The sequence below is a fragment of the Gadus morhua genome, chromosome 3, assembly GCF_902167405.1.
Source record: "Gadus morhua chromosome 3, gadMor3.0, whole genome shotgun sequence".
In the NCBI taxonomy this organism is placed as follows: Eukaryota; Metazoa; Chordata; class Actinopteri; order Gadiformes; family Gadidae; genus Gadus; species Gadus morhua.
This window is the reverse complement of record NC_044050.1, coordinates 29,014,159-29,026,087: the sequence shown is the minus strand read 5'-3', so window position 1 is coordinate 29,026,087 and position 11,929 is coordinate 29,014,159. Positions and strand designations below refer to the sequence as shown.

Here is an 11,929-nt window from a genome sequence, read left to right as displayed (position 1 = left end):
TCTACTTGCTGCTGACTGAGCACAGTAGATCAATACGCCGCTTGTATCGTTTTCTATCACATACATTTCAAACATGAGGTCCGTTGTAAAAATAAACCAAGGAGTGCATGTTTGATCGATCGTCATTAAAGCTGACTTGATACGAATGTAACAACGTTGTTAAACTAGTGAGATCAGATCCAGCCTTGTGTGGTTGCTATAGAAACGCGTTACCTACAGTTGAGCTAACGTTATTCACCGTAGTTCTAAAGGGAACTACTTTTCGAGGGAGATGAACTTAAACAGAGCATACATTTAATAAGCATGCAATACGAATAAGAAAAAGGCTAATTATTAAAGTATTTGAATTGTTTTATTATGTTGGCCGGCGCGAAGTAGAATAAACGGAATAATCACCTCAAGGCAGGGCAATAAACAGTTTGATATGCCCGGCTCGCGGAAGGTTACCGCCCTCGACTTCGTCTCGGGCGGTAAGCCGTCCACGAGCCGGGCATATCAAACTGTTTATTGCCCGGCCTCTCGGTGATTATTCCTTACTTATTCTCAAAATTCTGACCCTTTGCTTTTTTATTAACAGCAGTTACTTGTACTTTTACTTTCAGTACTTAAGTACATTTAATATCAGAAAAGTACTTTTGATACTTAAGTACAGTAAAGATCAGATACTTTAATACTTTTACTTAAGTACTATTCTAAAAGGTGACTTTTACTTTTACTTAAGTAATTTTCCAGTAAGGTATCTGTACTTTTACTTAAGTATGGCTTTTGAGTACTTTATACACCACTGACTAAGAGGAGGGGCTGCGTTCTGCTTTCATTACGTCCTCCGTGAGTAGCGATGTGACAGTCTGGAGTGAGTGCTTATGATATTATGATTTAGGGTGGTTTTATTAGAGGAAAAGTAGAGAAGGAATAATGCAGCCCATCCAGATGACCATGATGGTCACGATGCAGAGCATCTTTGCAGATATAAAAGTGATATCAAATGTATACGGAAGAGGATAAGGGCCACATGGGATTCAGAATGCTGAGCATGAAGTCAGAATTATGATTTATTTAACAATTCTGACTTTGATCTCAGAATTCTGAGTATAAAGTCACAATAAAACGTGTTCTCAAAATAAATTCACATATAGCCCTTATCCAAGAGAGAGAGTAGTCTTCCGATTACTTTTACAGCATTTATAGCAAACAGGGAAAAAGGAATTTAAAGAACCGAATTTGGGAATAGCCTAGAGGGAAAGAAAAAAATATGAAATCCCATGTTGGCATGTTTATTTAAAATATAAACAAAACTACAAAAGTTGATAAAAAGTCAAATAGACTTCCATCACATGTTCATGGTTGGTAAGAAATTCCACATTTGTGAGTAGAACATGCCTATGAGCCTGGACAGAATGTTGTTAAGGGACACGCATTCAAGCATTGCAACTGCATAAGTGTGTGCTGTTGAGATCCATCGGGGTGTAAACAGATATGGAATGACTATTTCTTCTTCATAAAGTATCACAGCGTAGTGGCGGACAAATGGGTCGACTTTATCCTCCTCATTAGGTTAAACCTAGTCTACACGCAAACAAACGCAAGGACAGTTTTCTAAGTGGTTCAGGTGCGCCCTCTACAGGCAACACGGGACATTGCCTTCTATTTTTCGTTATTTTCTTTTTACAATAAATGGCACATTTCCCGAGAACTTTTCTTAACAGCATAGAATATAAAAACTCACTAAACATTGAACATCAACTTTTTTTAACAGAATATATATAGGATTCTAGATTCATTAGTGTGGACATTGAGCATTCGTTTCTCCTCAGCCTATGAATATCACAATTCTGAAAAAAAACATCCGGTCCATGATAATCCAAAACAGTGATACAGAAATTGGCGTTTGGATTTATGCCCCCAACCAAAACACCCATTCAATTAGTTGTTGATGTGTGTGATATGTGTGTGCGTGTGTGTATGTGTATGTGTATGTGTGTGTGTGTGTGTGTGCATGTGCATGTGTATGTGTATGTGTGTGTGTGTGTGTGTTAAAAGACATACATACAGACACACACACTGCGGCCCAATAGGACAGAGACAGAAGACAACATATAATTTTAAAACAGTGTATCCTTAATGCAAGTTTTTAAAAAAGGTCATCATTGCTGCATTAAAAAACTTGGCGAATCTTTTCTGCACGCCTGATTTTGAGCCTTCCACAGCCAGGGAACAGGCTGTGAATATTACAACCTGTGCTGCCAGAAACTACCAGCAGTAACAGTAAAGGGTTAAAGGAAAGCAAAAGACTGAGTAGTTTACCACCACGAGCCTGGCTCCGCCCGCCTAAGTACTTCCCCTCAATTTTAATTTCCCTTCAGTACTGGGTCTGGGTCTTTCTCCGTCTTCCATCTAGCCACGTTCATACATCTTATGCTGCGTTTTATTAACCATCCGTCTCGGAGGTCCGAGGACGTTGCCTAGCGACACGCACGAACACGCCCCTTTTTTCCGGACGGCGAACTCGCCATCTCGGTTGAACTGATGCTGCGTTCGAGTATTCTCTGCGAACCGACTCGGATCTCGGATCTGACGTCACGCCCGCACTTGAATCCTGTCTCGGAATTTGGCTCGGTCACCGCTGGGTTCAACCGAGATGGCGAGTTCGCCGTCCGAGGAAAAGGGGCGTGTTCGTGTGTGTCGTTAGGCAACGTCCACGGACCCAACGACCGAGCAAAACATAATAAAACGCTTGAAGCGGGGGCACGGCGTCAGATCCGAGACCCGAGTCGGTTCGCAAAGAATACTAAAACGCACCATCAATTATAGGACTGACTTATCTGCAGTAGCCATGCATGTATCGGATTGACGGATTGTAGGGGGGCGGGACTAGAGGGGGGCGGGACTAGAGGGCAGCGGGGTCGACCATGCTCTGGGTTGCCATGGCGACGGCGGGGGAGGGCGAGGCCTTGCCTTTGTAGCCCAGCTTCAGGATGTGTTTCTGCAGGTGAGCGATCCAGTCCCCCTGCACCGAGAGAGGACCCTGGAAAACCTGCTCACAGAACCTAGACACACACACACACACACACACACACACACACACACACACACACACACACACACACACACACACACACACACACACACACACACACACACACACACACACACACACACACACACACACACACACACACACACTTTAATTTCCCTTGTCCCCTGTCTTTGATAGGGGCTACGTTTCCTTGTTTTAAGTATTTCTGTCTTCCAATACTGTTTTAAAGCAGTACAATTACATCGCACGTTTTGAAAACATGTTCTTTTGACCTGTAGTTAAACAATTAAACAACACTGAATTACATTTTTTTGGAGTGAAGTAGACAGAAAAACGATGGTTAATTGTCGGACAGTTGTTCCAGCAGGTGAGCTCAAAAACAAATGCCAATCAATACGCAAAAAATGCACACACGTCTACCCACCTAATCCACCCACAGAATGGAGGTTTGAGCATTATTATTACAATACATTAGATAGTTATTGAGGGTATTGACGTGACCCCGCCCACTGACCTGCACTTGAGGGAGTACACCTTCCCCACCAGGCTGACCAGGGGGGTGAGGGGGGGCATGGGCAGCAGGGCGGGGATGTTGCCGGGCCGGGGGGGCGGGGGGCTGCCCTCCACGTTCTCCTGCCCCGACGCGGCCGGAGGCTTCAGCGGGCGGACGCCTGGGAACAACCGACGGGTTCGTTAGTGAGCGGTCCGTCATCGTTCTCTGGGGAACGGTGAGACCGGGAACGATGAGCGGAACAAGAGATCCACCACGTGGTGCTTTACTTTATTGTTCTAAAAAGAACACGTAACAAAAGAAGATAAATCATGTTGGTGTTCACGTGTTCACCGGTCGGACTCCTGGAAAACACTTTGGGTTTGTTACTCAACGTTCTGTTATAGTACTCTTGGACTCTGGTATTTCCATCCTCTCTTACATTGACATTCACATTGAGGGTGTTTAGCGGACGCTTTTATCCAAGGGGACTTATAATAAGTACATTTGCTGCTTTCAGTACACGGACGCGCAATCATGCACGAGCGCGAACACAGATGCACGAGAGCGAGGCATTAGCTAGTTAGCTAGCTCCAGTAGCTACCGCAGGATAACAACAAACAGAAGCTTGCTCTGGGTCACGAGCTTTGCGTACGTGCACAAAGGGGTCATGCGCGGGGAGCGGGGGAGGGGGAGGGGTCACGCAGTACGACCGTTTGATTGACGTACTTACTGTCCAATGCAACTCGGTGGCTCTGGAAAACATTGGCTGGAGTATTTCGAGCCCGGCCCGTTCCACAGATGATTGACTTGTTTAATTGTCACGTCAGTACTTCTAACTCAGTGGCTGTAAGTGGGTTATGATAAGGATGCAAAAAATTGCCAAAAAAGAGAATTCCATACCCAACCTTTAAGTACTATTTTTAAGTGCCAGGACGTACTACAGACAATAAGTGCGTAAGAAGAGGGGTGGGGGACGGGTCCAGGTGAACTTACGGGTGGGGGACGGCACCGTGACGTCGCTGAAGGCCAGCTGCTTGGGCCCCCCGGGGCCCCTCTCCATGGTGGACAGCTTGCGGGCGGCCTTGGGGGACGCCCCGGGGACCCCCAGCAGCTCCCTGCCCGCCCGGGGGCCCGGCAGCGGCCCCAGAGGCTCAGGGCTCCTGGGGGCCGCAGGGACAGCTTCCAGCGGGGGGGCGGGGGACGGCGCCGGTCTCTGGGGACGGAAGAACACACAGCGATGGGTCAGGGCCAGTAGGATAACACATCAGAGGTCTGGGACCGGCTGGTTGAGGCAACGAATGAAATGCCTCTCTCTCTCTCTCTCTCTCTCTCTCTCTCTCTCTCTCTCTCTCTCTCTCTCTCTCTCTCTCTCTCTCTCTCTCTCTCTCTCTCTCTCTCTCTCTCTCTCTCTCTCTCTCTCTCTCTCTCTCTCTCTCTCTCTCTCTCGAGCCCCCCCCCCCCCCCCCCCCCCTACCTTCTTGATGTAGAGCCCCCCCCCTACCTTCTTGATGTAGAGCCCCCCCCCTACGTTCTTGATGTAGGGCCCCCCCCCCCCGCCTACCTTCTTGATGTAGAGGTCCCCCAGCAGGTATCGCTGGGTGATCTCGGCCACCTTGGCGGGCTCCTTCTGGATCCACTCGTTGAGCAGCTCGATGGGGGACCCCTTGGAGCCGTCGCTCTTCCACTCGGTGACGCCCAGCTGGCGGAGGTGGGCCCGGGCGTGGCTCGCCAGCGCCTTCCGGTGGCTGAACTCGAACCCGCACAGCTCGCAGAAGGCGGCTGGGGACGGGAGGACACAGAGGGACAGGGCTGAGCCACCGGGCCGCTCTCTGGGATGCATTTACACCCATCAATAGAGCGTGAGGTACCGACACTGGGACGCTGAGTGGGTATAGTGTATACCGGGTCCTGTTTGTTGTGTTTGTTATGTTTGTCCTGTTTGTTGTGTTTGTTATGTTTGTCCTGTTTGTTGTGTTTATACTGTGTGTTATGTTTGTTGTGTTTATACTGTGTGTCCTGTTTGTTATGTTTGTTGTGTTTATACTGTGTGTCCTGTTTGTTATGTTTGTTGTGTTTATACTGTGTGTCCTGTTTGTTATGTTTGTTGTGTGTGTCCTGTTTGTTGTGTTTGTTATGTTTGGCCTGTTTGTTGTGTTTATAATGTCTAAACTGGCTAATGTCTGTTGGCTTGACAGCGTTGACGATGTGTCACAACGTGTCGCCGGTCAAACGGCCCCGTTGGTCTAACCTCACCGGGGGGTGCGTGGACTTGGTCTAACCTCACCGGGGGGTGCGTGGACTTGGTCTAACCTCACCGGGGGGTGCGTGGACTTACGGTTGTGGGACTTCTTGCCTGACGACGGGTCCAGGGCTTCCAGGGGCACGCCCTTCCCCATCAGCTGCCGGAGGAGGTCGATGGGCGACGACTTGCTCGACCAGGGCACGCCGAGCTGCCGCAGGTGGGCGCGCACGTGGCAGGAGAGGCCCTTCCTCGAGTCAAAGAGCTGGCCGCAGTACTCGCACAGGATCAAGGGGATGGGCTGCCCGTCGAACGTGGGCTCGATGAAGTTCACCGAGGTGGGCGTCTCCCCCGTGTCCAGCGGCGCCCGCTTGGGCTTCTTCAGCTGGGGTTCCACCGCCAGCCGGAACCCCTTCTTCGCCTTCGGGGCTTTGCTGACGGGCGAGGGGAGGCCGGGGCTGGACAGAGCGCTGCCGCTGGGGGGGAATGACGGCGGGGGCGGCGCCGGGGGCGTGGCTGGCGCCGGAGACGGGGCCGACTGCTGCGCCCTGGCTTTGGCCGCGGCCCCTTTGGTCAGCGGCCAGATGTCCGCCAGCACGCCGCTGCTGGCCAGCTCCTCGATGGCGTCCACCGCCGAGGTCTTCCCCAGCATGTCCGACACGCCCATCTGCCGCAGGTGAGAGCGCGCGTGGCTGCCCAGGCCCTTGCGGTTCTCGAACTGCTCCCCGCAGAGGACGCACACAAACTCCTTCGGCACCTTGGGCCGCTTGGCCGGCGGGGGGGGCGGGAGGGCGCTGGTGGAGGGGGGGTGGTCCAGGGAGGGGCGTTTGGCGGCGGCGGGTTTGGACTGGGGGGACTGGGGGGTCCCGGGCCGGGGGTCCTCCGGCGGGAGGTTCTTGAGGCTGTACAGCAGCGCGATGGGGCTGATCTTGGAGCTCGCGTCCGAGACGCCGAGCTGCCTCAGGTGGGCCCGGGCGTGGCTGGACAGGCCCTTGCGCGTCTCGTACCACGCGCCGCACACCCGGCACACGTGCACCTCGTCGCTGGTGTCGGACACTGCAGGAGCGGAATGGAGGCGTTTGAAATGGTCCGACTCCCCAGTTGTTGCATAAGATGTTGGGTTGATGCACTTCTTCTTTTTACGTTTATTTGACCGCTTCAATGCGCAATATATAATTGAGCCAGATTATAGCCACAAGGCTAATTTACATCTGTTCTATTTCATGTAGGCTACGCCGTCTAGGCTTCGCCTTATGGGCTTGTCCCGTGCCTACATGAAATAGAACTAGAGTTATAATAACATAACTATCGTTTTCCTGGACAGGAGTTGATGTTATAAAACAAATTAAAGACAACATAAAATGAGAGGGGGGACAGTGACCCAAACACACATCACAGTGGCATGTACAGAGTGATAACATTCAGTAATGAGAAAAACAGGAAATAAGACTGGTACGGAGTTGTGTTGTTACACACTATGTTGTGTTGTTGCAAGATTGGTTAACGTGTTGCAACATTAATCAAGGATGAATCATAGTCTTATTTTGTTCTAATGGTAGGACAGGGAGTAAACAACGCCGAAGAGGAAGAACAAGAAGAAGAAGTAGTAGTAGTAGTAGTATGCGTGTGTGTGTCACTAGAACCCCCACGCATATCCCAACAGCAGCACAGATCAGATGCAGGTCAGAGGGGGGACCTACCCAAGGACAGGGGGGCGTCTGTGTCCTGCGGGGCCCACATTGGTTTCAGTGTCGTCTGTTTGGAGCTCGAACTCTGGGCCTCGACGTCCCTGGACTCTGTCCGCTTATGGGGAGAGACCAGTGGGAGAGCGGCGGCGACACCACTGGTCCCACCGGTGAGAGATCCCAGCAGAGGATCCTTCGGGGCGGGGAGCTCCTCAAACAGCGTCTTTGAGTGGCTCTGTACCTCATGGCCGGGGGGCACCATGGGGGTCTTGGGGTCCAGGGTGAAGTCCAGCTGGGAGCCTTTGCTCTCCTTGAGCTCGTAGAGCAGCGCGATGGGCCCGTTGGTACACTCCGACAGCGGCACCCCGAGGTGGCGCAGGTGCAGACGGGCGTGGCTGGACAGCCCCTGGCGGGTGGCGAAGCTGCAGCCACACACGCCACACACCTTTTTGGATGAAGCTGCGCGAAAACAAACAAGGCAATGTTCAGGGTTTCCCACAGAAAATGTGTTAGTTAAAGGCACCCAGTGCAACTTTCGAGGCTTAAAAATAAACATTCAATTTCTAGTCTTTTTTACACGAAATAAGTTTCAATAACTCCATACCATTGCATACCGACATTCAAGCAGCAAAGATGAGACGTCGGTTGTGTGGTGAGAACTGATAGAAAATCGATAACAACAACAATGCCGCCATTTTCTTTATTTTTTGTAACCTACAATAAATAAAGCAGGCTTCCAGTCAATGGAAAAATGGCTTCTCCCCACCGGCGATTGTTGTTGTTTACGATTTTCTATCAGTTCTCACCACACAGCGACGTCTCATCTTTGCTCCTTGAATGTCGACATGTAATGGTATGGAGTTATTGAAACTTACTACGTGTAAAAAAGACTAGAAATTGAATGTTTATTTTTCATTGAATGTTTACGTAAAGTTGCACCGGGTGCCTTTAAGGTGGTTGGGGGGGTTCTGATCTATATTTAGATAATTTTACAATATTTACAGTAATATTAACATTATAAAAAAAGTTAAGGCGCCAGGCGTGTGTTGCTTTGGCGGCCGCATAAACTGTAAAGTGCTGTGGGAAACCCTGATGTTGTTTCCCAACACGGTACAGAGGCTGAAGTATGACTGTGGAAAGGGTCACAGTTAAATCGGCTTCCTGCTAAACATGTGTATGCGTGTGTGTGCGTGCATATCAACAGTACTCACGTCTTTTTTCCATGGCTGGTGACCTTTGAGGTTTACAAAACGTAAAACCTCGACCTTTGTGTCACCCAGACCCTGATACGAGAGGAGATATACCAGGGTTAAAGGTAGAGTCAGGGTCTGGTAGCTCCAACGGCTAGCCCAAAAACAGGAGCACGTTATATCTGGGACACAACAACACAGATGAACATTACGTTATATATTATATATATATATGTGATGTGGAAACTATGGTGAACTTTTAGCGTCCTTTTGTGTGTGTGTGTGTGTGTGTGGGTGTGTGTCTGTGTGTGTGTGCGTGTGTATGTGAATGCAGCTAACTGCTGGCTGCCATGCTTGATCAGAGTGTTTATATATATGAATACATTTACTTATTATAAGTTTAATAAACACGATATAAGATCATATAGCCACTAACGTTACCTTTTATGTTTATTTCAACCTTGGAGACCTCAGATCGCAGATCTACCCGAGAGGCTTGATGACAACAAAACCTTGCACAAGGGAGGGCGGAAGTCCATGCCCTCATTCAGAAGAGGGCATTTCAAAATAAAAGGCATTCTTTTAATATCGTGAAGCGTTAAATGCGAATCAATCGTGTGTAACCCTATGAATGAAATACATTGTTTACGAAACAATATCGACAAATGTATAACTTTTACCAATGACAACTTATCAATGAACGACTGTTTCTGTCGATGTGTTTGTTTGTGTAAAATTAGCAGCAGTCTACATCTCCTGTATGCACTTTTCCCTTCTCCTTCATTATTCTGTCTGTTCCAAAGTGTTGTGGTGACTGCATTGGATGCCTGGAGCACCCCATCCCCGATTTAAAATGATCTGTCAGTCTGTCAAGAGTGTAATACCTATCGATCCGTATACAAACCAATGTTTAAGAAACTTAACAATGATACAAATCTTTTGAACTCTACCAAGCACAACTTTCAAACAAGCACTGTTTCTGCAGCACTGTCTGCCTCCAACCTTTTACTTTGAAAAACCCTGTAATCCGCCTCTGGTTTAACTCATGGGCCAAGCACTATAACTTCCGGGTAGGCTGACGGGTCCCGCCTACTTCAGCCTCTCTCTCCTTCTGTCCGCCGGTCTCCTGCTCAGTGGTCCGGTGCTCACGGCTGACTTTGGTTCTCTCTCCTACTCAACGTAAGTGTGTGTGTTGTTTCTGCTAGTCTAGGAGACGTCCGCCATGTTAAGGAGACGAGGAGACATGAGGAAGGAACCTTATGGCTGCAGCGAGGCGTGCGGGTCATCGTGGCGGGTTCGCATCCCGCGGGCCTCGAGCCGCTCTTTGTCTCTCCACGATTCAATCCACTTTTCTTTATATAACCTCCTATCTCTCCCCCCCTTTTCTCCTCTGTCTCCCCCCCCCCCCCCCCCCCCTCTATTCTCCCCTCTCCTTTTCCCCCTTTTCTCCTCATTCTTTCTCCCCCTTTTCTCACCTTTCTCCCCTCTCTCCCTTTCTCCCCCTTCTCCTCTATCTCCCCCTTTCTCCCCTCTCTCCCTCCCCCTTCTGCGTTTTCAGGAGGATTTAGTGCAAAGTCATGCTGGGTCTGCCCTAGACCACAATGCTATTACTTTTACTTTTTTTTTAGCGTTCGCTATTTTTAAAGTGTCTAATATTATTGAGTTATGTTATGAGACCGACTGACCACTTGATGCATGTAAAACCTGAGTATGTGGTTGATGTAGACTGGTTTAGTGGGTAACGGGGGCTGGTTTAGTGGAAGACTCTGGACTGGTTTAGCTGCAGGGTCTGCACTAGTTTAGTGGCCAGTTTTAGACTGGTTTAGACTCAAGGCTCTGGACTGGTTTACTGGCAGGGTCTGCACTGGTTCAGTCACGCTGGTGTTTAAGTCGGTCATGAGGTTCTCATCATTCCTGGACGAATAATAATCTCTATTGTGTCGAGAAAACCCATGAGAGGTCTGCAGCTGCTACTTCTGCTTTCACTGCCGGTTTAAATCTGTGTAAGCTTTTAAAAAAACTACTGACCCAGTGACTTAGCTGGAGGGCTTCAAAACCTTCAGGGAACACTTTAATTGCAGACAAATATTGTGCCTTTTTCTTCTGGAAGTCCATCCTGCATGCTGGTGAGACTAAACGGGTAGATAGACTGCATTTATACAGAGCTTTTTAAACCAGTGGCCCCTCAAAGCGCGTTACAATATTGCCCAACATTCACCCATTCATTCGCCCACCGATGACGGTGTCTGCCACGCAAGGCGACAGCCAGCTCGTCGGGAACATGTAGGCTGGGGCGTCTCGCTCAAGGACACCCCGACACTCGCAGGAGGAGCCGGGAATCGAACTAGCAACCTTCCTGTTCCAAACCTACCCGCTCTGCCTCCTGAGCCCCAGCCTCTCTTGATGGTTGCTGTTTGTGTTCCCTCCAGGCAACGACCCCCGTCATCATGTCTGCTGGAAGCGCCCAGATCGGCAAGCCTGCCCCGGCTTTCACCACCACCGCCGTGGTGAACGGAGAGTTCAAGGACGTCAGCCTGTCCAGCTACCAAGGTGAAGGGCTTTAAACCTCGACTCTGGCGTTTGTAATACGCCCACGTGAATGATCTACCTGTTGATTGGTCTAATAAATCCATATAATTTTGCGCGCTTCAATTTCAAACCAAACTGACTGCAAGCGTGTGCCTCTATAACATTTGCATTGAGCACATTTGGCAGACGCTTTTATGCAAAGCCACCTACAATAAGTACATTTGTCAGAAGAAAGTGAAACGACAACAATATATCGCTGTCGGTACAGTAAGGATGTTCATAGTGCTAAGCACTAACTATCACTAGGTTAACCCATTCCCCATATGCAACAGAGTTGGCTAGGATAAGATGCTACACAACTTAGTACTATTTTTAAGTGTTAGGACGTACAACAGGTGTGTACATTGGTGTTGACTCTCCTTGTCTCCTCTTGTTTGTTCAGGGAAGTACGTGATCTTGTTCTTCTACCCTTTGGACTTCACCTTCGTCTGCCCCACTGAGATCGTGGCCTTCAGCGACCGCGCCGAGGAGTTCCGCAAGATTGGCTGTGAGGTGCTGGGAGCCTCCACTGACTCCCAGTTCAGCCACCTGGCCTGGTAAGCACTGGGCACTGGTCTCAAACCAATACACGCGTTTAGATGATTACTACGAATGGGAAGCACATCTGGTCTCAAACCAATGCACGTGTTTAGATGATTACTACGAATGGGATTCACACCTTAAACTCGGCCATCCTGCAGGAAAAGGCTACTTAAT

At 49.3% G+C, this 11,929-nt stretch overlaps 2 protein-coding genes across 4 annotated transcripts in view; one reads left to right on the top strand and one right to left on the bottom strand.

The window, feature by feature from the left end:
- Window positions 1-1,258: 1,258 nt before the first annotated feature.
- On the bottom strand, window positions 1,259-11,183 carry wiza (WIZ zinc finger a). Of its 3 annotated transcripts, none has more exons than XM_030350581.1 (9): window positions 11,016-11,149; window positions 9,086-9,186; window positions 8,666-8,826; window positions 7,470-7,913; window positions 5,866-6,825; window positions 5,092-5,309; window positions 4,524-4,743; window positions 3,552-3,708; window positions 1,259-3,047 (listed from the first exon to the last, which is right to left on the bottom strand). In XM_030350581.1, exons 3-9 carry the CDS (start codon window positions 8,676-8,678, stop codon window positions 2,888-2,890), a joined length of 2,172 nt encoding a protein of 723 aa, XP_030206441.1. In that variant the 5' UTR covers window positions 8,679-8,826; window positions 9,086-9,186; window positions 11,016-11,149; the 3' UTR covers window positions 1,259-2,887. The 3 variants fall into 3 exon arrangements, with proteins under 3 accessions (XP_030206441.1, XP_030206440.1, XP_030206442.1); XM_030350580.1 differs by having other exon boundaries at window positions 8,666-8,737; XM_030350582.1 differs by lacking the exon at window positions 9,086-9,186 and having other exon boundaries at window positions 8,666-8,737; window positions 11,016-11,183.
- The window catches only part of prdx2 (peroxiredoxin 2), a 6,964-nt gene continuing 4,732 nt past the window's right edge, over window positions 9,698-11,929 (top strand). Inside the window, exons 1-3 of the mRNA XM_030350630.1 lie at window positions 9,698-9,823; window positions 11,074-11,194; window positions 11,616-11,769. Of these exons, the coding sequence (XP_030206490.1) occupies window positions 11,092-11,194; window positions 11,616-11,769 (257 nt within the window). The 5' untranslated portion in view covers window positions 9,698-9,823; window positions 11,074-11,091. The remainder of the gene's footprint in view (window positions 9,824-11,073; window positions 11,195-11,615; window positions 11,770-11,929) is intronic.